This window comes from Schistocerca americana, chromosome 9 (assembly GCF_021461395.2).
Source record: "Schistocerca americana isolate TAMUIC-IGC-003095 chromosome 9, iqSchAmer2.1, whole genome shotgun sequence".
Taxonomy (NCBI): Eukaryota; Metazoa; Arthropoda; class Insecta; order Orthoptera; family Acrididae; genus Schistocerca; species Schistocerca americana.
Window position 1 is genome coordinate 57,202,399 of NC_060127.1, and position 27,491 is coordinate 57,229,889.

The 27,491-nt window shown below is 44.8% G+C and overlaps 1 protein-coding gene across 1 annotated transcript in view; it reads left to right on the forward strand.

Annotated features, from left to right (window-relative positions):
* Positions 1-27,491, forward strand: part of LOC124550626 (proline-rich protein 36-like) — a 106,115-nt gene that overhangs the window by 49,127 nt on the left and 29,497 nt on the right. Inside the window, exon 4 of the mRNA XM_047125348.1 lies at positions 7,164-7,253. Coding sequence (XP_046981304.1) covers positions 7,164-7,253 — 90 coding nt within the window. The remainder of the gene's footprint in view (positions 1-7,163; positions 7,254-27,491) is intronic.

A 27,491-nucleotide genomic window follows, 5' to 3' on the forward strand; every position in this document is an offset into this window, starting at 1 on the left:
ATGCCATCAGGATAAGTTGCTATGTAAGGAAACAGCTGGAAGCGTGTGGAAGTATTATATTGATAGAGTACAGAAGTTTACCCTATTACGTGATTTTACAAAGCCCGTACTTTGTTCAATCGCTTAGTTCACACACAAATAGCATTAATTTCGTATCTCATTAAATTACCATATGCCATTAGAAAGTTGAATGTGGAAGTTGCTAACATCATGTTCATTGCAACAACCCTATCACCTCCTCCCAGCCCCCTTTTTTCTGGAAACCCCATTTCCTCATTTCATTCTGTCCCTTACCTTCCCTTATCTCATCCACTTCCTTTCCTGTCCTGTTCGTTCCATCCATCCCCTCGTGAGGCCGTTACCTCCCCTTGTGTCAACCCCCCGTTCCCTCCCCTTGTGTCGCCCCCCCGTTCCCTCCCCTTGTGTCGCCCCCCCGTTCCCTCCCCTTGTGTCGCCCCCCGTTCCCTCCCCTTGTGTCGCCCCCCCGTTCCCTCCCCTTGTGTCGCCCCCCGTTCCCTCCCCTTGTGTCGCCCCCCCCGTTCCCTCCCCTTGTGTCGCCCCCCCCGTTCCCTCCCCTTGTGTCGCCCCCCCCCCGTTCCCTCCCCTTGTGTCGCCCCCCCCCGTTCCCTCCCCTTGTGTCGCCCCCCCCGTTCCCTCCCCTTGTGTCGCCCCCCCCCGTTCCCTCACCTTGTGTCGCCCACCCCCGTTCCCTCCCCTTGTGTCGTCCCCCTGTTCCCTCCCCTCGTGTCGCCCCCCGTTCTCTCCCCTCGTGTCGATCCCCTGTTCCCTCCCCTCGTGTCGATCCCCTGTTCCCTCCCCTCATGGCGCCCCCCATTCCCTCCCCTCGTGTCTCCCATTCCCTCCCCTCGTGTCGCCCGTTCCCTCCCCTCTTGCTGCCCATCCCTTTGCCTCTCTGCCCCTCCCTCTCGCGGCCTACGTGCCCCTCCTGTGGCCTCTGTCCCCCTCCTGGGACCCCTCCTGTGGCCCCCTCCCCCAGCCGCTCCACAACCACACCTGTACGCTCCGAGGCCCCCCCCCCCCCCACCGCCCCTTCCACACCATGCCCTGCGACTGCTCTTCCGTGCTTTTGTTCTACGCTCAACCCTTCTCCTCTCTTTTTGGACCTCCCCATGCCATTTCTCCCCTCACTTCACACCAGCATTTGCCTCCCCTCCCCTCCCTTCTCATCAGCCTTTGCGCCAACTTCCTTCGCTCTGCACTACCTCCCATCCCTTTGCATGACCTTCTCTCCTTCTTTGCCACCTTCCCTATGTCTGCACCACCACCACCACCACCACCCCTCCCACTGCAACACTTTTCCCCCCCTGCACCACGTCCCTTTTCTCCCCCTCATCTGTGCAACTTGTCCCCTCTGTGTCACCACCCTCCCTGCACCACCATCCCCCTCTGTGCCACAACCACCTTCTGCGCCACCCTCCTCTTCACCATCTCCCCCTTCTGTACCAACTCTCACCTCATGTCCTCTCCACTACCTCCAACCTTCTGCACCACCATCCCCCTCTGCCACCACACCCCCTCTACACCCCATCTAAACCACCTCCCGTCCTTGTGTGCCACCTGCTGCCCTCTGTGGCACCTCTCTCCACCCTCTATGCCCCTTCTTCCCCTTCTGTGCTACCTCCCCTCCCTCTGTGCCACCTCTCCTCCACCTCTATGCCACGTCCGCTCCACCTCTGTGCTAGCTCCTCTCCCTTTGTGCCCCCTGCCCTGTCTTCACATCCTCCCTTCGCATCCCCCTTAGTGCCTCCTCCCCTCCCTCTGTGCTGCCCTAAGCTCCTCCTCCCCTCCCTCTGTGCTGCCATTTGTGTCTCCTCCCCTCCCTCTGTGCCACCATTTTGCCTCTATTTTTTCAACCTCCTCCCCTCCTTTCAAGACGTCCTTTGCTCCTCCTCCTCTGCTTTCACGACACCCTTTGCTCCTCCTCCCCTCCTTACATAATTCCTTGTCTGCCACTTCCCGTCTTGTTGCCCACTACTCCGACAATGCACTTCCTCCCCTCGTGCCGCCCTTTGCTCCCCTCGCACCTCTCTTTCCTCCTCCTCCCTTCTCTCCCTTCGCACTGCCCTTTGTGTGTCTTCCCCTCATGCCATACTTTGTGTCTCCTCCCCTCCTTTCGTGGCACTATTTGTGCCTGTGCCCTGCCATACGCATCTTATTCACCGCCCCGCCATTTGCCCCTTATCCCCAACGACGGCTGTGGCCCTTCTCCCCTGCACTGCCCTTTGCTCCTTATCCCCTGCACCTCCTATTGCCCCTTAGCTCCTGTGCCACCCTTTGACCCACCCTTTGGCCCTTATCCCCTGTGCCGCCCTTTACCTTTATCTCCCATGCTGCCCTTTTCCCCCACTTTTGCCCATTATCCCCCACATTGCCTATTGCCCCTTATCTCCTGCACCACCATTTGCCTCCCTTTCCCTCAGATCCCCTCCTCTTCCACCTTCATTTGCCTCAGATCCCTTCCACTTCCCATTGCCTTCGGCTCCTCTCCCTTTCCACCTCTGCCTCGGCCCCCCTCCCCTTCCACCTCCCTTTGCCTCGCCCCCCCTCCCCTTCCACCACCATTTGCCTCGCCCCCCCTCCCCTTCCACCATCATTTGCCTCGGCCCCCCTCCCCTTCCACCTCCATTTGCCTCGGCCCCCCTCCCCTTCCACCTCCATTTGCCTCGGCCCCCCTCCCCTTCCACCTCCATTTGCCTCGGCCCCCCTCCCCTTCCACCTCCATTTGCCTCGGCCCCCCTCCCCTTCCACCTCCATTTGCCTCAGCCCCCCCCTTCCACCTCCATTTGCCTCGGCCCCCCTCCCCTCCAAACTCCATTTGCCTCGGCCCCCCTCCCCTCCAAACTCCATTTGCCTCGGCCCTCCTCCCCTCCCGCCTCCATTTGCCTCGGCCCCCCTCCCCTCCCGCCTCCATTTGCCTCGGCCCCCCTCCCCTCCCGCCACCATTTGCCTCGGCCCCCCTCCCCTCCCGCCGCCATTTGCCTCGGCCCCCCTCCCCTCCCGCCACCATTTGCCTCGGCCCCCCTCCCCTCCCGCCACCATTTGCCTCGGCCCCCCTCCCCTCCCGCCTCCATTTGCCTCGGCCCCCCTCCCCTCCCGCCTCCATTTGCCTCGGCCCCCCTCCCCTCCCGCCTCCATTTGCCTCGGCCCCCCTCCCCTCCCGCCTCCATTTGCCTCGGACCCCTCCCCTCCCGCCTCCATTTGCCTCGGCCCCCCTCCCCTCCCGCCTCCATTTGCCTCGGCCCCCCTCCCCTCCCGCCTCCATTTGCCTCGGCCCCCCTCCCCTCCAACCTCCATTTGCCTCGGCCCCCCTCCCCTCCAACCTCCATTTGCCTCGGCCCCCCTCCCCTCCTACCTCCATTTGCCTCGGCCCCCCTCCCCCCCCCACCTCCATTTGCCTCGGTCCCCCTCCCCTCCCACCTCCATTTGCCTCGGCCCCCCTCCCCTCCCACCTCCATTTGCCTCGGCCCCCCTCCCCTCCCACCTCCATTTGCCTCGGCCCCCCTCCCCTCCCACCTCCATTTGCCTCGGCCCCATCCCCTTCCACCTCGATTTGCCTTGGACCCCCTCCCCTTCCACCTCCCTTTGCCTCTGCTCCCCTCCCCATGTACCTCCCATTGCCTCGGCTCCCCTCACCTTCTACGTCCCATTGCCTCGGCTCCCCTCCCCTTCCATGTCGCATTGCCTCGGCTCCCCTCCCCTTCCATGTCCCATTGCCTCGGCTCCCCTCCCCTTCCACGTCCCATTGCCTCGGCTCCCCTCCCCTTCCACGTCCCATTGCCTCGGCTCCCCTCCCCTTCCACGTCCCATTGCCTCGGCTCCCCTCCCCTTCCACGTCCCATTGCCTCGGCTCCCCTCCCCTTCCACGTCCCATTGCCTCGGCTCCCCTCCCCTTCCACGTCCCATTGCCTCGGCTCCCCTCCCCTTCCACGTCCCATTGCCTCGGCTCCCCTCCCCTTCCACGTCCCATTGCCTCGGCTCCCCTCCCCTTCCACATCCCATTGCGTCGGCTCCCCTCCCCTTCCACGTCCCATTGCCTCGGCTACCCTCCCCTTCCACGTCCCATTGCCTCGGCTACCCTCCCCTTCCACGTCCCATTGCCTCGGCTCCCTTCCCCTATCCACCTCCCTTTGCCTCGGCCCCCCTCCCCTTACACCTCCCTTTGCCTCGGCCCCGCTCCCCTTCCACCTCCCTTTGCCTCGACCCCCGCTCCCCTTCCACCCCCCTTTGCCTCGGCCCCCGCTCCCTTTCCACCCCCCTTTGCCTCGGCCCCCCTCCCTTTGCCTCGGCCCCCCTCCCTTTCCACCCCCCTTTTCCTCGGCCCCCCTCCGCTTCCACCCCCCTTTGCCTCGGCCCCCTCCCCTTCCACCTCCCATTGCCTCGGCCCCCTCCCCTTCCACCTGCCATTGCCTCGGCCCCCTCCCCTTCCACCTCCCATTGCTGTAGCTCCCCTCCCTTTCCACCTTTCTTTGCCTGTGGTCCCCTGCCTTTCCACCTCTCTTTGCCTGTGGTCCCCTCCCTTTGTCCTATGATGGGAGGGAAGGGGAACCTGGATATTACTTCAGAAAAGATTTCTTTTATTCGATAAATACTCATTTCAGCCTTAATTGAGGGTGAACAAGGATAATTACCGGCTCTAGCTGGACCTTGTGTAATAGAAATTACTATAGCAGGACACTGTGATGAGGAAAGCAATTACTTCTTCCAAGAAATTATCCACTATTCTAAGATTCCGTGCCACTGGTGGATTGAAATGAGTGAAGAAACTATACTTTCGGTACATAAACATTCTCGCTGCCAGTGCATTCTTTTTGAGGTGCCAGTGATTTGTCTTTTTTTTTGGCAGTACTGTGGATGCAGTGTCATTCTTTTCTTTTTAGTTTTGTTCACTTTGTCGGCGGCCTCCAGTCCTCTAATGAACACCATGTTTCGTTAAATGTTGTATCACCTTTGTTTCTGTTTTGCTGATGTTTACTTGTGATGTCAGAAAGACATAGCTCCAGTTCATATCGTTTAATTAAATTACTCATACAAGTTGCCATATTTTACCTTCATTCTGCTCGAAATCCCTTCATCATTGAGTCGCAGGAGCTATAGAGGGCACATCTGCAGACTTCTTTCCCCCTTGAAAGCACACCTGTGCCTGAATGCTTCGACTTCTATTTGCAACATTCACATATCACCCTACGTGCTTTCATTCATGTGTGCAGGCTTGCCTTCGGTTTGGTGCAACATGAAGTTGCAGGAGGGGGGGTAGTGACTTTAGGCAGTCTGCACAACTTATGCAGACTCTTGTTGTGAGCTAAAAGGTGATGCATATTCTTGATTAATTTTGTTAATTAATGGAGAGTTGCTTGCTGCATTAGCAGATAAGGTCCTATTGCAGGACGCTTTATGTAGGTGACACCAGTGTGTGCAGTCAAGCCTCAATTATGAACCAAAGTTTGCTGCCCAGTATATTGTATGGGAGTGTGTAGCGTAGCAATGAGATGGGGGGTCCGTGCTTCATTCAGCGTTATTCCACTTTCGTAATGACTATTGAATAATTATATCATGAGCCAACATGAGCTTGAATTATTAAACTTAAAACAAATGAGTGCTTAGACACGTTAATTGAATATTTTGTTTGCACATAATTGATTATGCGTGAAAGCATTGAAAACTGACGTGGCCAACTTAACAGTGTCCTCACATCATAAATGGGTATATAGCAGTCGGGAAGCTTCCGGGTGCGTTTTTGGAATAATGCTGCCACTGGTTTCTGTAGATTTTGTGTGTAGACACCTGTTTCCTGCAAGAATGGGATTGGCAGTTTTACCCAAATGGGTGGGGGGATGTAAAGTGGTGCAAAGCATTATTATACGTTACACCTGCTTTTCTTAAAGGTGCATTTACACTGGTCATGTTGTACTCCAGTATTTGTGTGCAGTAGTGTTGCTTTCAAAATTACTTCTATACTATGTGACCAAAAGAATCCGGGCACCCGGCTGAAAATGACTTAATGCTGGAATTCAATATGGTGTTGGCCCATCCCCTTAGACTTGATGACAGCTTCCACTCTCGCTGGCATACATTCAGTCAGGTGCTGGCAGGTTTGTTGGGGAATGGCAACCCATTCTTCACGGAATGGTGCACTGAGGAGAGGTATCGATGTCAGTCGGTGAGGCCTGGCACGAAGTCAGCGTTTCGAAACATCCCAAAGGTGTTCTGTAGGATTCACGTCAGGACTCTGTGTAGGCCAGTCCATTACAGGGATGTTATTGTCATGTAACCACTTCTCCACTGGCTGTGCATTATGAACAGGTGGTCGATCTTGTTGAAACATACAGTCGCCATCCCTGAATTGCTTTTCAACAGTGGGAAACAAGAAGGTGCTTAAAACATCAATGTAGGCCTGTGCTGTGACATTGCCATGCAAAACAACAAGGGGTGCAAGGCCCCTCCAGGAAAAACATGACCACACCGCTGCCTCCGAATTTTACTGTTGGCACTACACACACTGGCTGATGACGTTCACTGGGCATTCGCCATACCCACATTCTGCCATCGGATCACCAAATTGTGTACTATGATTTGTCACTCCACACAATGTTTTTCCAGTTTCAATCGTCCAATGTTGGCAACGAGGACTGATGTCTGTAGTGGAAAGTTTTTCACATAGTGGATGATGTGACCTCTTCCATCATCATGCTCCCTTATTGTTGTTTTATTATTGTTATTATCATCATCTTCTTCTTCTTTTTCTTTTTCTTTGTATTAATGACATAACAAAATTCAATTTCTGTACAGTCCTTGTTCTTTCTTTTTCATTCATTGCTCATTCATCTTGTCACCATATTACCTTTTTCGTTTTTCTTTCTTTGTGGTTCTTCTTTTTTCCTGCCTCAATCCCCTTGAAAATAAAGTACGTGAATTGTAAAAGTGTTGCTGTCTGTTATTTCTAGCATTTTAATGGCTTTACTTTACTGTTCTTTTCTTATTTATGTTATCCAGGCTATTCTTGATATCTCATTCCAGAAATAGTTGTCCTCTTAGCCTATTGCGTTTCATGTGGTAGAAACATCCAAAAGGAGATATTTTCACTTTCCTATTTCATATGTTGTTGTTGTTGTTGTTACTTGAAGCTTTATATATTTTATTTCCAGATCAAAACCCAAGTTCTAGAAAGCAGCAGAAAATTTGTCATCATGGCCATCAACAAACAAATATTGCCGCTGAAACTTACTCCCCATTTTGTAAGTAGACCTAATTTATTTCACATTAGTACATTGACACATTTTTCTTAAGCTGAAATTATAGTTAGTCTATGGATCAAACTATTTAGAATACTTTTCTGCTTTCTGTAGCTAATATTTCTCACAATGACTGTGTGATAATTTAGTTCTTAGTGGTAGAAATGTTCCATATAAGCGCACCAGATAGAAAATTTGTCAGTCTTAGGAGATATTACATTAATGCTGTTTAATACTGATCCTCTGTCGTCAATAATGGGATTGAAGAGAATCCACAAGTTTCTTCAGGTAGTACATCCAGCTGAAACTACTGAATAATGATTGGATCCTCTACAGATACCAAATTACAGGGATATTGATTGCTATGTTTCACCTTCTGTTCCAGATAATCCTAGACATATTGTAAGGGGTCAAGATTGGCATATATAGTGAGTCTGTTGAGGTGTACTGAGGTGCCCAAGTTTGTCAAACTAGGAATGCATGTGCAGCCCAGTGAACTCGGCTGTTGTAATCTTAGAAGATAGGCGTTATTACAGCATATTCATTATGGAGATGTAGGAGAAAGGGGAACATTTAGTCACCAAGAATGTCAAAATGGACGACCTGGTTCTCATTTGCTGTGATACAGGCGAGTGAGCCCAGGCTTTGGCACGAAAAGCACCTCCGAAACATCACAGAATCACGCCTGGCCTGAGAAACTGCAGGGTCAAATGTCTGTAAGGACCTTCAGAACACTCAACACCTCGTATTTTTCGCAAAGAATCAAAATTGTGACTCGTCGGACTATACTACGTGTCTCCAGTAAGATTCTGTCTTGTTTCAGAGTTGTTCGGTACACTGAAGATGCACAGCTTTATGTGCCGCTCTGAGGAATGGCCTTGTGTGAAGTACTCACCTCCAGAACTCCACTGCGTGCAGTTCTCTCATCCACACGAAACTGGGAGAAGAGCCCGCATTTGCTGATAGCAGTTCTTGTCCGGTTTGAAACCAGTTGTCACTGGTGAGGCCTGACACTGTTCATGAGCCACATTACAGGGCTGTGAGAGGTTCACTGTTCCTTCATACAGTTCCTATTGGTATGCCAACAGACTGAGCGACTGGATTTGCAGTGTGGTCACGACACATCGAAATATGATGGCTCCTTTACGCCATTCTTCTGAGTCTGCGAGTAGACCTGTCTTACTCCTCTAACTAGCACAAACCCACCACTTCACTGCTGGAACTTTTGTCAGCAGTGGAGTGTCAAACAATTGCCGGGTAGCTGTGATTGTGAGTTCCTTTGATGGGGGAACTAACATTTGATGCAGTCAAGTTCAGTTAAGTCACCCGGATTTGAAATTAGGCATTGTATAGTGTTTGAATAATAATGGTTACAATGCTAAAAGCACGGTGTTCTTACAATCATATGGGAAGCTATAAACATTTACGAGGGTGTCATGTTCGGCAATTTTACAATGTGTAACAATAATGTCTGTAAGCTTTAAGAAGGATTTACAACTTGAGCCTACAGTATTCTTTTAACAAATGTTCAAAATATGAAAGCATTTGCTTTGCAAACTTAATAACATTATGACAATATTTATCCTCTATTTACAAATATATAGGAATTTCTACATCATCTAACTATTATATATAAGATATTCAGTGTTCTTGCTGAAGCATTACAGGCAAATTTTGGGATGGTCACAAAAATAACTCATAATGACCATCATCTTCCTTCATATGTTCTCATTACTTGTAATCTGAAATGCTATTACGCAGACACATATGTATCACTCGTAGTGTTTGTTTATTGTTCACTTAACATAGTGACATGTTCCTCTACCACAGCATCGTGATTACAGTGGTTTTCCTTTACAGACTTGGGATTTCTTCCTGCTGAAACTTCTCCTTATGAGAAGTGAATCTACAGATTCAGAAAAAGAGCCCCATTTAGTAGAATGTGAGAGGAACATCGAAAGGTGTGAGCATCTCTATTACTAATTACTAAACGGCTAACCCAGCCAACGCTGCATGTCACAATTGCAGGTTGCTTATTAAACAGCTTACAGGAACAACAAAAATGTGTTTTTCAGTATTTTTTGGACAAATGTAAAAACTTAAATTGCTATGTAATGTACACATTATGAGACATAGTCTTACGTTGAAGATTTAACATTGTAAGACTAGTATTACAGTTATGAACCGTGTGTGTGTGTGTGTGTGTGTGTGTGTGTGTGTGTGTGTGTGTGTGTGTCGAGGCAGCATAACTCACTGCACGCAAATTACCCATACTCTGTTCATCTGTTCATCCAGTATTTGAGATGAGAACACTTAGTGACTTACAACAAACTTTACTCATAATTTCAAATCTACATGAACCTTTTCTCACTGATGTTGTTGTTGTTGTTGTTGTTGTTGTTGTTGTTGTTGTCTTCAGTCCTGAGACTGGTTTGATACCCTCCACAAAATAATGAAAGCAAAAAAGATTTTTATTTACTACATTTTTGCAGTTCCTGCAGTGAAACTGCCTCTTAACAGCATTAAACTTAATTAATTTATTACTGTTTTACTACTAACCTTCTTTGCAACACATTTTAAGGTCAGTATCCACATATATCACTGAATGTACCAGTAAAATTATATCATTGTATGACGTAATTCATGAGATATGACACCATAAGCATTTAGATGCATGAAAAGCTAGCTGTTGCTTAAAACAGATTCTAAATTACCCATACTATACTTATCCAGTGATTAATAATGAGAGAACTTAATGACTTCCAACAAACTTTAACCTTAATAAATCCATCAAAAAAAGTTAAGCACATAATTGGTTCTCGTATCTTGAAATAACATAGATGTCTTATACTGTATTTTTTGTTAATACAGAATATTGCACAAAGAGAAACTACACTATATGTTCGTTTGAATCAGTTATGAAGTGAAAAAGGAACATTATTTGAAAAAAACAAAAAATTGCGATGTCCCACAGCATCAAAAAACAGTGCACTTTGTGGTAATGTGCAAGTCCTCCACAAACTTTCATGCACTCTCAAATGCAATGGGACATGCTCAGTACCAACTCGTTGCAGGGCTTTTGAGACATATTTTCCCACTCCTCAGTGGCAGCGTTTCTGAGAGCTTCAATCGTTAATGGAGGATGCTGATGACTAGAAATCGCTGTTTTGAGCAAGCTCTCTGCATGCTCTATGCAATTCGTATCCTGTGAGCGTGCTGGCGAATCCATTCTTCGGATCCCACGTCCTGTCCGAAACCGACACAAACTGCGAGCATGACGAGATCGGGCATTATCATCTTGTAGAGTAAACCCTTCCCCTACAGTCTCTGCAAAACCACTGATTATGGATCGGAAAATGTTGTTTTCAACACGACTGAGCCACCAGATTGTTGGTGACGTTCCACAATTGCTGAGGTATGATTATGTTCCCCTGTTCACCTCCGTATGCAAACAGAGTTATCGTCAAGGTGCAAGTCCATTTGCACATCGTCTGTGAACAGCATTTTGGTCCAATGGTCTCGTGTCCAACATTCATGTGCCCTAAGCCCTCTTACACGAATACTCCTGTGATGTGGACGGAGTGGTGGAGTCTTGAAAGATCCTTGACCATACAGCCCCCTACAGGGAAGTCTGCCGCACACAGTTTGGGTACTTACGGTAACCCCTGTGGCTTCTCGAAACTTGTGGCGCAGTGTAGTCGCTGTCTTTGTAGGGTGTGTCTGTGCACATTTCATCATGTACTGGTCCTGAGCTGCTGTAGTTTTGTGTGGACAGCCTTCGTGATGTTGATCCGCTATTGAATGTGTTTCCTGAAACTTCCTCCACAGTCTGGAGACAACACTTCGATTAATGTGAAAAATATGGGACATAAAATGCCGGCATTTCATTTCAGTTGGTGGACTATGGTGAGGTTGGGTTATGTCTTATGTCATTTGTCGGGGGGGGGGGGGGGGGGCGAAGACAGGAAGAGGGGCTGGGGAAGAATAGCTAGTGGCTCAGAGAGAGGCAGCAGGTTTGCCAAATATGAATGTGGGGGAGAGGAGTGCTAGGTGTGCAGGCTATAGTTGAGACAGCATAAGAAGATCTCTGACAGCTCACAACGCCGTTGTTGGCACTCGTCAGCGAAACACTAATGGCAACGGGCACAAATAGTAGCTGTGTACAAAGTTCTGACAACAATGAAGCATTGCTGTAGAGACATTTACAAAATTGCATTACGTAATTGGTTCACTTAGGCCCACAAAGCTAGTGCGCCCTGCCCGCTGCAGTCAGGGATCAACTATAGGCACATGATGCGTGGGTGCCGGAGCTGGTGAGGTGCACCGGTGATGTGGGGCCATAGTTTGGTAGGGGCTGTCAGAACAGAAGAAGGGGAAATTATTTGATAGAGGGTGTGGGGACAGTGGGTTAAACATAATTCCATACTTTTTCTTGCTTAGGTGCTTAACGTCAGATATTTAAAAATTAACTCATTTGTAAAATAATCATAAGTTTGAAGCTGTGTTATACGTGGGAGTTTGATTAGTAAAAGAATCAGGGACTTAGTGGTAATGTACTGATGGGTACTGTTGTTTATTGCTTATACCATCTCGTATCATTTTCAGTACAACTGGCTGAAGAAATCTTTCCTGTGCCTTGTCTCATATGCTCTCTGTTAGTGTTTGTCATGTAACACAAATATAAAATAGCTGAACAGGGTGATAATGTTGTCCACACCAAGAGGGCTTAACGCTCACTGGTTTTCATTTTGTCAAAACTGGTACAAAAATTTTAGCACACGCTCTTTGAGGCCCCTCGGTTTGACATCCACTGGGAGGAGACAAAATACATCTGCCTCTCTCTTTTTCTTATTTAATTTAGAATAACTGGAAATGAAATGGCAACAGAGATAAAATTCCTTAAGTGAGCACCTAATTGATAATAAAGAATACTTGATGAGAAAAATAAAGATGATAATTTTATGTCATACCCCAAAACTAAACAGAAAGAGCTACGTCACAGCCAGGGGAGTTGTGATGTGTTACAACCTTGCCCGCTTTTAAGTAAGTTTTCATATGTATATTGTGAGGCAATAATGTATCCACTTAATATTACAAGCATCTGATGCCCTAGAACAAAACCCAGCCAGTAGGATACCATTTTATTATTCAAGAATCACATTATTGAGATGAGGCTTTTGAGTACTGCAAATGTTACTTCAGGTAAAGTTGGGAAGTCCTGTTGTTCAGTGTAAATTTGATCTGCAGAGTAGGCAGCTTTTGTAGGTAGTCATTTTGTGCTATTTCATTCAAAAGACTAATGTAGATAACTTTTTTGTTGGGTGGTTTATTGCCGCTGGAAATTCGTCCAAAGATGAAGTAGTTTTGCCTCATTCCTCATTATTTTCAATAGTGAAGAAAGGAATGCAGATGTGTCCATGAATCTTTTGAAGATATTGTATTGGATGATGTCCCAAAACTACAATTACAGATGAAAACATAAAAAAAGCTGAGTATTGTATTCTACAATGGATGATTATGAATGTCCAACGTATTCGTCACCTTAAGCATATTCAATGAAGATTGCGGATTGCTGAACAACATCAAAAATCAGAATAAAGTATCAGGGCAATATCTGAAGTGTTTTAAAAAGAATGTAAGTTTTTTTGGTGCTGTTTAGTTACTGTGGATGAGACAAGAGTCCACAGTTTCAACCTAGAAGAAAACAGCCATAAAAAAAGGGGGTTGAGGTCCACTCTGCACCACAAAATGTGATGTCACATTCATTTGCTTGGAAAATTTACAGCTAGCATGTACTGGGATGCAAAAGGGATTTATCTCCTCAATTGCCTCACAAAGAGTAAAATAGCATCTGTTGAATGCTGTGAAATTATCGTAGACTGACTAGATGGGGAAAAAAAGTATGTGAGAAGAGAGTTGGATCTCAAAAGGAGAAGACAATCTTTCATCGGGACAATCTTGTTACCCTCAGAGGTGTTCTACAGTGGAAAACTGAATGGCAGTAGAAACAGGCTTGTGTCATTTACCAGATTTTGCTCCTCTGTTTTCCACCTACTGCTGCATCTAAAGATATTTATGGTTGAAAATGTTGAGAGCCAGTGGAATACAGCTATAGATGCCTATTTGTAGACCTTGCAGAATCACACTTAAAGCATGAAATGAACTCATCAAAACATATGACATAATACTCTGACCTCTGAATGCATCTCTTAACATTTCACCTTGCCCCTGTATTGCTCAGTGGTCTTGTGACATTATGAGTACCATCTGTTAAACAAATAAAATTATAAATATGAATATAATAGAGGGAAACATTCCACGTGGGAAAAATATATCTAAAAACAAAGATGATGTGACTTGCCAAACAAAAGTTTGGTAAGGTAAGTCTTTCCGCTCCCGGGATTGGAATGACTCCTTACCCTCTCCCTTAAAACCCACATCCTTTCATCTTTCCTCTCCTTCCCTCATTCCTGACGAAGCAACCGTTGGTTACGAAAGCTTGAATTTTGTGTGTATGTTTGTGTTTGTTTGTGTGTCTATCGACCTGCCAGCACTTTCGTTTGGTAAGTCACATCATCTTTGTTTTTAGATATATAAAATTATAAATAACTACACATGGGCCAGAAACTGGTGCAAAACATTTCCCTTCTTGAAATTAAGGTTCATAGAGTTTATTTGAAGAACTTGTTAACTGCAATATTAAACGAGTGTAAGTGGGTGGAGACAAACAGCTACAGTGTTAATCAGTTAGCGCCAAATTAATTTTTGTTAAATTTTTTTATGTTTACTACTTTTACCTTGTTTGTTATATTGAAAAAGAAGCATTTAAAGTGAAGAAAGTTAATTTTTTACCATTCTTGTTTTAATAAAATATATTATACCATGTACGTAATGCTAAGCACAATTGAGAACAAAATGTACATTCATATGAAATGATTACACATTCTTGTACTGAAAGAAACAAATTAAACATGAGTGCACAGTACAAATCAAAAACAAAAACAACTAATTATTTGTGGTGATCAGAAGCAAAACACTCAATATACAGGTATAGTCTCACATTATACTTCTTGCACTTGTTACTTGCTGATTTCTTACATCCCCTTCTTCTGAGTTCCTTTATTTTCATAATCAGGTGCTTCATTCCATGAAACTGGAGCTAGTGGACTTGTATTCTGTGTGGATGGAGGATCCAGGAACTTCAATGTGTTTCCTTGACCACTAAGAATTTCTTTTAACATTAATTATTGGGTTCAGAACAGTTGTATTTGATTCTGTAGAAACAGTGAAATTGTCCTGCTATTTACACAACAACAGACCATGTTCTTTTCATTTAGCAGAATGAATAGCACCTTTTTGTCTTTCTCTGTTTCCTTCTTATTTGGAAGGGGACAATGTTGGGGGATACAGTTTTCCCTTAAAGTCCTGATGTCACCAAAACCTTGTTCCCTAAGCAAAATTAGAATAGCAGTAGGCATAGTAGAATAATTAGCATGTGTCCACGTGCGACCAATTCTCGAGTACCGTTCGTCAGCCTGGAGGCTGTCCTGAGTTAGATTGACAGATGAGAGAAGACATAAAAAGTTGACCCGCAAAGTTCATTACAGGTTTGTTCGGTCAGCATAAGATACAGAAATGTTCAACAAACTGCAGTGTGAGGCAGTACTAGAAAGACATTGTGCATTATGGGCAGCTGTACTTAAAAAATTCCAAAAGCTCACATTTTAAAATGGGTCACAAAATGTACTAATTTCTCTGACATTCATTCCCACAGAATGGTAAGTGTTAAAAATGATGCAGGTACACAACAAACTCCTAGCCACACACTGTACAGAGTAGATGTAGACATGTAAGCAAAAGCTCACCATATACAGGAATGTGTGAGGACAGAATTGCACCAGGAATTGTTTTAAGTAAGGAGAAGTTTCCCAAAGTAAGAAATCTAACTACTGGATGATGTTGCAGCCCTCTGACAGAAATATTGGCATCTAAGAATGTAACTGGAGTGAACACCTGCACTGGCTTTGAGTGTGCTGTGAAATTCCTGCAGTGGCAATCGTACACAGATTTTATCTCATTGTCACTTAGCTGCGAGCTCCCAGTCCAGTTATGAGCAGCTCAGTGTGTTGAGTAAAGTAGTTTCCGAGCAGGAAAGAGTCACGCAAAGTTCCCTGCAGGTGTATGAACAGAAGCAGAAATGTCTGGCAGTCAAACTCTGCTACTGTACTGAGCTAGGGCATAAAATGCTCAGTGGCACAGATATGGTCCATAAACTTCTGTTTGCAGTCAATGTAACAAGGAAAATCCACACAAGCATGTACTGGGAACTTAACTAAGCTTAAGTTTCCGAGTTATCAACAGCAGGATGTAAATTCCACTCGAATGCACGGGATAACATGAAAATACTCCTTGGCATGCTGAATTAGAAACCTTATTGCTTTTAACTTAAATCCAGTACACAAAAGTAAGGTCTGAGCAGAAGTCCTGCATAAATGTCTGGTGGTTTCTTGTGGTTTATTTTACTATTTATAAAAAGACTAGCTCAGCAATGTCGCACACACTTAATTTATCATTATATAAATAATAATGTATTTTGTGTTATACAACATTAAATTAACATGCATTTTAGCACGCTTTGCATAATTTACGTAAATTGGCTGATAGGGTCATTAATTTTAAATTTTTATATCATGTAAGATACTTCACTTGTGGATGAGACCTATCATTTGGGGGAAAAAAAAACGACGCATTGTGCTGGGAGATGTCAGATGAGGGTTCTGTGTGGAGAGACAGTACAGAGATCCTGTGTTTCATTTCTGGGTGCTGGCCAGCAACACAGTCGAAAGTCCTAAGTTTTGCGAGAGATGTCGATGTTGAACTCGGATGCTTTCGCGAAAGATTTTATGTTGTGAACTTTAACGTTTTTGTCAGGTGTCTTGACAGAATGGAGTAATAGGTATAGGAAATGAATTATGTTCTTTATTTAGTGGTGTTCAGTCAAGTATTGAGAACACTGGCTAGTAATTACATTGCTATCTCAAGGGATTTGTTTTTTTTTTTTTTTTTTTTTTTATAAACATTTTTATTTAAAACTACAAACTATAGTGTCATCTAGTTTACTCCATTAGCAGCCAGCATTACATTATGGTACGTATGACAGGACTGGACTTTCACTGATTTCTTGCAAAACAATGAGCTTCTGTAATCTTGTTACACCTGTTTAAGGCCTGTTGAAGATATTTTCTTTCGTTCCTGTGTTATTAGTTGTGAGAAGCTGTCTATTACGGAGAATAATTGCCAGTTGCATTACATTTACTTCTTCTTCTTCTTCTTTCAGTCTGAATCTGATCACACAATGGATTTAGATTTAGTATAACTATTAAAATAATGTTCTATTGGGTTCAAGAACTGTAAATTGTTCCTTAAACTACCAGTCACACATCATTTATTTAAATTTAATCAGTATTATTTGTGTCATACAGACACATGCTAATTCTTGAGCTTTACACAAAAGTAATGCTAAGCAGTAATTAGAGCACTTGAATAATGTTTTGTGCACGAATTACACTTTCCTACTTCCTTAAGATTCTTTCATTAAATCTCTGTCTGGCATCTGCCTTTCCATGTCTAGATTTGTCCAGTCAGTCCACTTTAAAACTCACAGACATAATCTCCTAGATATTCAAATACTTCTATTTAATTCTTTTTCTGTATCAGGTGTTCCAGTCTCGTTATTAATTTGCTACAACTGTCATATAATTGTGTATTTGATAATTTCACATCTCCAATTTCTCTGCTGTGCGTTAGCTGAGCAATTTTAAGAAGAAGAGTGGTAGTACAGACTCTACCCGTGTACACAAATCAGAAATCCATTGGAACCAAAAGCGCTTTTCAAGGATTGTACATATAGAGAAACATTTCATTTTGTGTTTCTGTCAACATTTTGTTCTCAAAACAAATCTTGTGCAATCTACGGTAAATTGTGTGAGGGTCATTTTTAAAGTGAGAACCTATTTGCTATAGAGTAAGAGAAACTTCATTTACAAAAGAAGATTGTATCACAAACTACAGTGAGCACATTTTCCTTTTTTCAATTTAGTCACCAAAGAACATTTAAACATTTGTCAAGCCATTGCACCAGCTTTTGGATCCAAGCATCAGAGAATGCTGCTGCCTGACCGTCAAACCAGTTAGCAACAATTTTTTTCATCGTGTAATAATTTTCCAAGTGCTTTCCATCAAGAAATTCCTTCAGTTTTGGATTTTGGAAACAGATGAAAATCTGATGGTGCTAAGTCAGGGTGGTATGGCGGATGAACCAGTAATTCCCAATGAAACTTGTGCAGTCACGTCTTTATTCTTGCCACAACGTGAGGCCGAGCATTGTCATGAAGCAGAATGACACAGCTAGAGAGCAGTCCCTGCTGGTGATTTTGAACAGCGTGCGCTTAAGCTTTAATAATGTTTCAAAGTTGGTATTAGTATTTATAGTCATTTCCCTTGGCAAAATGTCTAACAGAGGCATGCCTTTCTGGTCCCAAAACACCATGGCGATGATTTTCCATGTTGAAGATTCTCGTTTGAATTTTCATGGTTTCATTGGGGAGTTTGAATGATGCCACTCACTGTATTGATGGTTATTCTCTGGTGTGTAGTGCGCAATCCATGTTTCATCACTGGTTACAGTGTGACTCAAGAACTCATCACCTTCCGTGTAATAGCACTCCAAAATGGACAAAGAATGTGCCATTCACTTTGTTTTAGGTTCTTCTGTTAACATTTTTTCATCTTGCACAACTTTTTGGTAGTGAATTTTGTTGATAACAGTGTGATAAGCTACTGATCGTGAAACTTGTGGAAATACCTGATGCTGTTCGTCAGTATAAAAGGGTCTGTTTTAGCGAATTGCCTCGTCAACTTTTTGTGTCGAGCCTTCATTCATGGCTGTAGGCCATCCAGATTGTACTTCATCATGAACATTTGTCCTTTCTTCATTAAACAGCCTACACTATTGAAATGTGGGACTTAGGGAAAGCAGGAAAAAGTGTGGGCTGGGCCTAATTAGTTACTGTTGGTTGCACAGTAAACACACTTTATTTAAGGAAATAAGTTTTTTTAAACAATCATTTGAAAAAGATTGACTGTAACACAAGGTACACTGATGGCTGAAGGCCTTATAAAGAAAGAATTCAAAATTATTTGTCGGCTGAAGGCCACAAGCAATACTTCAGAACAATTAACGACTGAAGGCCTGAATTTCACATGAGGAAGACAATTACACGTTAAAGATACCAAAATAATTTTTAAAACAATCATTAAAAAATGACTGTAACACAAGCTACACTGACGGCTGAAGGCTTTATTATGCAAGAATTCAAATTATTTGTCGGCTGAAGGCCACAAGCAATAGGAATAATTTAAACAAATATTATTTTTAAACAATTGACACAATCAGACCAAATAAAAAGGGGAGTGATCCACAGACACTGATCCAAGGATCGATCTGAGAAAAGTCCCTACAGCTGCATAAGCAGCGAGACAGGCAGCCAAGAGTTATGCTCAGCTAACAGGATGGCAACTCAAACTAGGGACAGTTTAAACGCCAATCAATTCTCTTACTAACTCCACCTAACATGTGATAACCAGTACAATGATGGAATAATTCAAGCGAGGGCGAAGTGACACACAGCACTGCGTCTTCAGAATCCACTGTTTAAAACATCGAAAGGCAGAAGGAACCACTACACCCAAGGTAGACAAAACAAACCACAATCCACACTGCAATCAAGGAGTCTGTCGAACTACACTTCATGCTGGACAGCATCGGCAAGGTGAGGAAAAGTACACTGCCACAAAAATACACTAACCTTCAGGGCAGGTAACTGGGGCGTTAGCGGCCACTAGGCAGTAAAATACCACTGATTGCACTTCACTAAATAATAACACAAAATTCAAAACTAATAACAGGCAGTGGAAGACAGCTAATAGATTCCACCAACTCGACAAGCTCTACTTGCTGCTGTTCATCTCACGGCGACCCTTGAGCAGCAACACACGAACAAATGGCGTGATCACAAAATAGTGGAGGTTTCACTACTGGATTAATGTTCACTCGACTCAACGTGCTGGGTCCGGTGGACAATGGGGTTGTGGCCCTCATAACTACAGCCCCTTGATCCTGCAATGCCGGCGTGCCACCAGCGGTCCCAGCATGTCCTGAAGCTGCCTAACCTCTCTGCTCCTCCGTCCCAACTGAACTATCAATGCACATGACCCGGAAAACAGTTCATGTCCTTCCAAAGATAGCACTGGTAATAGATATCAATGAACACTTCTGCTGCCCCTCACGGACAGACAACACTAGCAGACGGAGTGGTGCCAGTAAACAGAAGAAGAAAACAAGACACCACTATCCGTATTACACGATGCCAACCTACCAACGGTACCAACGCGAGCAGCACACAGATCAACCTCCTCCCCTGAAACACCAGTCCGGGGGTAACCCAGCAAGTGCAAGTGGCCTAACCAAACTTGATTTGATTAAGATGGACCCGGTATTGCTTACCGGTGCGATTGTCTTTAACCAGAAGATTAACTGGGCCTAAGATACGCATAATAGTACAGGGACCCAGGAAACGGGGTGAACTTACCAAGGTTTCTAACACGCACCTCCCTCCCGGGAAAATCACAGACATACACCTGGTCTCCTGGTTTACTCCTAAAGACTCATCGATTACCTCCTTGGTACGTCCCACTCTTTTACACAAAATACTCTTCCTGACAATGAGTTCATCCAAATGCTCACCCACTGAAAGCCGTTTCTTAACCGGCCCCCAAGTGGGGTCCTGATCCTGGTGGTTGGCAATGTCACTAAACAAATGAGGAATATTGCCTAACATGATGCAACTAAGATTGCATGCTGCAGCTTCTTGGGCGTCCTCATTAGATGGTTGTTCAGTAAATACACGGTTAAGGACATCTGCGAACGCATTCTCGATGCCTCTAATTGTTCTTCACCTCGAATTGAAATGCCGAAATGCGTACTGCCCACCTGGCAATACAGCCAGTTTTATGTGGCCTTGCTAGCACCCAGCTCAATGCTTGATTGTCAGTTTCTAGCTGAAATAGCGATACTTCTGCATCGTGAACAAGTCAGCCAATGCCTCACATTCGTAAACAGAATATTTAAGTTTGGTACTGGTCAACCGGTGAGTCGCATACGCTAATGGCTGCCTTTGACCCTCAGACTCCTGTAGAGGATGGCCGAAATACCCGCACTAGACGCATCAGTTTGTACAATAAATTTTTTATTAAAATCGGGCACCCCGAGAATGGGAGGGTTGGCTATAGCTGTCTTAATGTGCTCAAATGTGGCCTCTTGGGCAGGCCCCCATTCAAAACACACACCCCTTTTTGATGCAGTTCATTTATAGGAGCCGCCAACTGAGCAAAATTAGGGACAAAATGTCTAAAATAATTTGCCACGCCTATGAACCTAACAATCCCATGTTTATCAGCAGGCAGCGGAAGAGCTCTCAAATCCTTAGTCAGCTCCTGGTCAGTGGGAACGTTCTTGCCTGATACTAAGGATATCTGCTACCTGGCTAATGTCAACTTACTAGGTTTAACAGTCAAACCGGCCCCTTGCAGATTAGCAATGACTTGCTGGATATGTTCCAAATGCTCCTGAAATGAACAGCTATGAATCACCCAGTTGTCCAAGTAATTATAAACACAGACTAATTTCAAGTCTCCAAGAATATTATCCAGCAAACGAGTGAGAATGGCTGCGCCAGTAGCCAAACCAAAGGGAACCATGTTAAACTCAAACAGATTCCAATCAGTCCAAAATGCTGTATCCTATTTACATTCTTCGGCTAAGGAAATCTGATAGAATAGGCTCGATTCAGATCAAGCACAGTGAACCAATTAGTGCTGGCAAACCAAGTAAAAGAGTTATGAAGATCAGGTAAAGGAACAGAGTCGAAGACAACTATGGTGTTCAGGCGCCAGTAGTCAACAACAGGCCGAAAATCTTGCCCGGGAATATGGTCAGACAGATGAATATGGTATTCAGGAAAATTAGTAACCCCCAGTCGATCGCAGAGAAGCTCGGGGAACCTCTGTAACAAATCTCCAAGTTCAAAGGCCTGCTGTGAAGGCAGATGAGCAAGATCAGACTCATTAACCTTTGCATCAACAGCCAGCATGTCGGCATTTCGATGCACCTTACGCTGAGCACATTCACAGAACCCAAACTTCTGAGCAGAAGCGAACTTAAAGAAGAAGGTGTTTCCAGAATAATCCAAGACAATACCAGTTTCACTGATAAAATCACATTCCAAAATCAAATCAGCCGGCAGCTTCTTAACCAAGGCCAAAGACAAGGACCAGGAGAAATCCCCAAACGAGATACTCCCTCAGACCCAACCATGCGGAGGCAACACCTGGCCATTGGCAACCCGACATCTCTGCACCGAAGAAGGGACCGACTTAAGTCTCGTAAGATGACCAAATTCAAGAAACCATTCCAAGCTCAACAACGAAAAGGAGCTGCCAGAATCCAAAAGGGCACAAATAGGTTCACCACCTACTTGAGAACAAATATAAAGCAGGGGAGGTGATGATCGAGCAACGACATGGGCACCCCAAGGTTTAAAGGCTCGATCCCGAGGTCACTGCCCAGCCCAGTGTCATTTATTATCTGGGTGCGTGTGGTTGAACGCAAGAACGAATTAAATGACCTGTCTGACCGCACCTGAAGCAACGCCGTGGTTCCCTATTAGCAAACTCAGCTGATGTAAATAATCTGGAGTTGTCCTTGATAATGGCCATTGGCTGAATCTTAACTTCATGGTATGGATTGTCTGCGAGCGGTAACGCAGATATCGCTACAGCAGCAGCACAAAGTTCTTCCCAGGTGGAGGGACGACCACAATAAACAAAGTGCGACTTATCTGCTGCTTGCATTCCCCTCAGAACAATAGAAACTAACTTGTGTTCTGGCAAGTCGACTATCAAGGCCAAGAAGGCCGTCTTGACTCTGTCCACATATTGCTGTAACTCCTCTTTATCTTGCTGCAACTGCCAAATATAGCGACACTTGAGCTGTTTGCGAAATCTCATGGCCAATCTTTCGTTAATTACAAGCTCCCTCAACCGCCACAAGGAAAACCCCTCTGTCATGCTCTGGAATGAGGGTCCTCAATTCCCCTCTAGCTAACTGATACAATAGCAACAAAACTACTTGATGCAAAACAGTAAAGGCATCAGGGTGTTGCTTAAGGCGAACGAACAACCATAATAACCTTTCAATTTGCTCGAGTTGGTCTATCACTACTTCTGTGATGTCCCAAAAGAGATGCACCAGAGGATTAGGCAATTTAGCAAACGCTGCATCTAATCTCTCGGTAGACATAAGTGCATCATTCCCAGGCTGGCTCATGCACCCCCCCTAAAGACAGCAAGTCCTGCTCCCCAGTTCTCTTCCCATCAAGCTCTAAACATGTAATCTTAAACTGCAATTCATTAATCAAGGACCCCAATTGAGCGGTTGATTCCTTATAACGATCCTCTAACTTTAATGTCCTTAAACCCACTATCTGGTTGGATAAATGTACTAACTGTGCCCACCCTCTCTCTGACTGACTGCCACTAGGTTGAGTGTCTTCCAAAAAGCTAATGGTGTCCTCAAAGCCCCTAACAGCCTTACACAAAAACTCAATGGCTGTTTCTGTCTCACCCACAACATCTGGCGTGACATCAACCGGCTGAAGAATGGTAGCACGCAAACGGGCGGCTAAGTCCGAGACACTACCGTCAATAGGTTGGCAACTTATCGCCAGCTCATAAATGAGGTGGTTCTTCCTCAACAGGCCGATACCGGGGCACTGCCTGAGCACCATTAGAATTGCTCACCTGAAACAACCAAATAGCAAAGACGAAAATCGTGTAACACTGACAGAGTTAAAATTTGAACCAACGGTAACTATAACGGCATTATTACAATAGTAACCATGCTCTGCTGCCACTGAAATGTGGGACTTAGGGAAGGCAGGTTATGGTGTGGACGGGGCCTAATCAGTTACTGTTGGTTGCAAAGTAAACACACACACTTCATTTAAGGAAAAATTTCTTAAAAAGTCATTTTAAAAAAAGTGACTGAAACACAAGCTACACTGATGGCTGAAGGCTTTATTAAGAAATAATTCAAATTATTTGTCGGCTGAAGACCACAAGCAATAGGAATAATTTAAACAAATATTATTTTTAAACAATTGACACAATCAGACCAAATAAAAAAGGGAGTGGTCCACAGACAGTGCTCCAGGGTTCGACCTGAGACAAGTCCCTACGGCTGCGTAAGCGGTGAGACAGGCAGCCAAGAGTTACGCTCACCTAACAGGATGGCAACTCAATATAGGAACAGTTTAAAGGCCGATCAATCCTCTTACCAACTCCACCTAACGTGTGATAACCAGTACAACAATGGAATAATTCAAGCGAGGGCGGAGTGACGCACAGCACTGCGTCTTCAGAATCCAGTGTTTATGACATCGAAAGGCAGAAGGAACCACTATAACCAAGGTAGACAAAAGAAACCACAATCCACACTGCAATCAAGGAGGCTGTCGAACTACACGTCATGCCGGACAGCATTGGCAAGACGAGGAAAAGTACACTGCCACAAAAATTACGCTAACCTCCAGGGCAGGTAAGTGGGGCGTTAGCGGCCACTAGGCAGTAAAATACCACTGGTTGCACTTCACCAAATAATAACACAAAATTCAAAACTAATAACAGGCAGTGGAAGGCGGCTAATAGATTCTGCCAACTCGAAGCACTCCACTTGCTACTGTTCATCTCACGGCGACTCTTGAGCAGCAACACACGAACAAATGGCATGATCACAAAATAGTGGAGGTTTCACTACTGGATTAATGTTCACTCAACTCAATGTGCTGGGTTGGAATGTGAAAATTTTGTGCAGGTTGGTAAGTCACCCGTAGACTGAAACACTAGAGCCTTCGGGATGCCAATTAGAGCTGTACTCCGAGGAAGCCACACGGACCTCTGCTACGCAGAGCTAAGTGACATTTCTAGGTGCAGCCATAAGACAAGCCACTACCTATTTGAAAAACATTGCATGATATCACATATCAACAGTTCCAAAAACATTGACCAGCTCTATTTAAATCTGCGTGGGAAATATGAGAACTGCATTCTGATAATTTAAATTCTGTATTACGTTATTGAGAAATTTATTTTAATATATATTTTAGGGTGGCTCTGCCTCAGAACCTTTAATTATGAGTGACACCTGCTATGGAGATGTTTGTAAGTATCCTTGACAACAGGCTCTGATACATACACCAGCTCTCAATAAATCAATGTTGCTGTGTGAAGGGATACGGCATGATAGATGCAATATTAGCTGTGCGCCAGCTGATAGAGAAATTTTGTGCAAAAAAGGAGGTCATTACATCTTGCTTTTCTCAATATTGAGAAGGCATTCGATTGAGTACCATTTCAGGTGATTCGGTATACTCTTCGTGATCATAAGCTTGATAAAATTGCTGTATAATAGCACCAGGCAGGTGTGGTGGTTTGCAGGACTGAGCGACAACTTCCCTGCGATAGTTGGCATTCATCGAGGCTCAGCTCTGTCTCTGTTGCTTTTTGTTATCGTAATGGATATCGTCATGTGCAGCCTACAGAATTGTGTACCACGGATAGAGCTACGTGCTGACAATTTGATGCTTGCAGTTGATACCAGGAAAGATCTCAAAACTCGAGTCCAAATGGGGCAGGATCATCTGTAAAGATTGGACCTCTATTTGAACAGCAACAAGACGGAGTACCTTGGAATGATTCCATCTCTGGGAACTGTAAAAATTAATTGAGCTCCTCTCACTGAGGTAGATGTTTTAATGCCAATATTCTCGACAACAGTGTTACGACGATGTGGAGGAGGACTGGTGAGCAAGAATCGTAGTGACCTGGAAGTGATTCGGAGACATCACTGGTGGTGTTTATGATAAGAAGATATGTACCCACCTAAAATCAATGATATACCACTCGATGGTGAGGCCAGTTGTATTATGTGGTACCAAGTGTTTGCCCACACTTAAAAGTGCTGAGCACTTATTACACGTCGCAGAAATGCGGATTCCGAAAAGGTCATTAGGCATTTCTGTGCCCAACTGTATAAACAATATGGTGATTTGACATCTAGCTGGAGTGGCCCCAATCAGTGTGAAGATGCAGGAATGAAGATTGAGTTTGTATGGGCACACTGCACATGAACCACCTAGCTCAGTCATCATCTCAGCCCATCGGCTCACTGTTGAAGGCCAGAGACAGCATGGAATCCTAAATTACGGTGGCTGGCACTGTAAATTCGGATATTAGATTAAGATGCCTAAATCCACAGAAAGCATTAGATCAGAACAAATCGCATGCTTCATCTCGAAAAGCCTATCCTGCCCCAACAGGAAGGTGTTAGGAAGAGGAAGAGGAAGAAGAAGAAGAATGTTTTCTGAAGTTTCAGTGAATGTGTGTGCATTGGACTTCATTGGTACACTCATGTTCAGAAAAAACAGAATGACTAGAGATAGGATGTGTTAATATTCACAGGACTTGTACATTAGTATGTTCTGCAGAAACGATAGCATTTGAACTATGCCGGCCCATGGGTTCCAGGTCAACATCGATATCATGGCACAACACCACATACTAGTAAAATGTGCCTGTGGCTCCCATTGTTGCCATAAAGCGAAGCTGATGATTGGATCGATGTGACTCGAACAGACGTCCAGGATGTCTCGCAAAAGTATGCACAAACGTATCGTCAATTCAGTGAGATTGAAAGAGGGTACATTATCGGCATGAGATAATGTGATGCTGCTTGTGTGGGACGAAACATTTTGGCAGTGTAATGGGTGTGCTCAGAATGGTTCACGGAAGGCCGTAGAACACGATGAGATGGGTCAGGTCCCACCACCCAGACCACCACCAGTCAAGATCGACACTTCAACCAAGTGGCATTGTAGGACAGATCCATGTCTTCCTTGGCTCTGGCACAACAGCGGATCAGTGTAACACATTGTACACTATCGGTATGACAGTCCGCCGCTGTCTGTTGCAGCATGGGTTACGTGCACGCCAATTCTTTGCCCACCTTTGATGAATGTGCAGAAACATTCTAGGTGGCATTGGTGAATGGAATGGCGTCCCTGCGGTCAGGAATTTTATCAGATAGTATTTTTTGACAAATACATGTTCAGTTTGTTTGAAAATGATGGCCACAATTTGGTTCGCTACAGATGGGGAGTGGCATCACAGAGACTGCATTCGCAAAGGACATGCGGCGCCAACTCGAGGTCTTATGAGGTGGGGTGCTGTTGGGCACAACTGGATATCACAGTTGGTGCGTGTCCATGGCACTGTGACAAGTGTAACCCCTTGCGACCTGCAACCGTACCCTTCCTGCATGACGCCCCAGACACAATTTTTCAGTAAGGCGATGTATGACCACATGTTGCTGCACGAACACGTGCTTGCTTGATGTCACAGGACTTGAGCCTTTTGCCCTGGCCCACCAGATCACCAGACTTGTCGGCAATTGAAAATTTGAGGGATATGGCAAAACGACAGGTGCAACTCTGTGACCCAGTGCCCACCACACTTGTAGCCAGGGAATGCAGTGTGGATGGCTACACCACAGGATGCCATTTGCGCCTTATGTGCATTGATGCCGTCATGTGTGGAACAAGTGATCAGGGCCCACGGCGGACCCTGTGCCTTCTAGGCAACAGGCAACTGAACCAAGGAGACTAGAATGCTAATCATTTCTGCAGAACATACTAACGTGCATGTCCTGTGAATATAAATGTCCTATCTCTAGTCATTCAAGATGTTCCGTTTTTTCTGAACATGAGTGTATAAGCTGCAGGACATCAAAAACATAAGGAATTTGTCTCTAAAACAAATTGTCTTGAATGTGTTATTGTTTCTTTTGCTCTTTTTCTTTTTTAGAATAGCAGGTTCATTCATGTTATTTGGTATGGAAGATCAACTATGTCCGAGAACGTCTAATCCCTTGAAGTAAAAAAAATATTTTCTAATTTTTATGAGTCGAAACAGTTGCCATTTATTTCTACGGTAAATTGCTTATAACATATTCCCTGCATCATGGTAAAAATTCAACTCTGTCTCTCATTTTCCTTCATTTCAATTTTC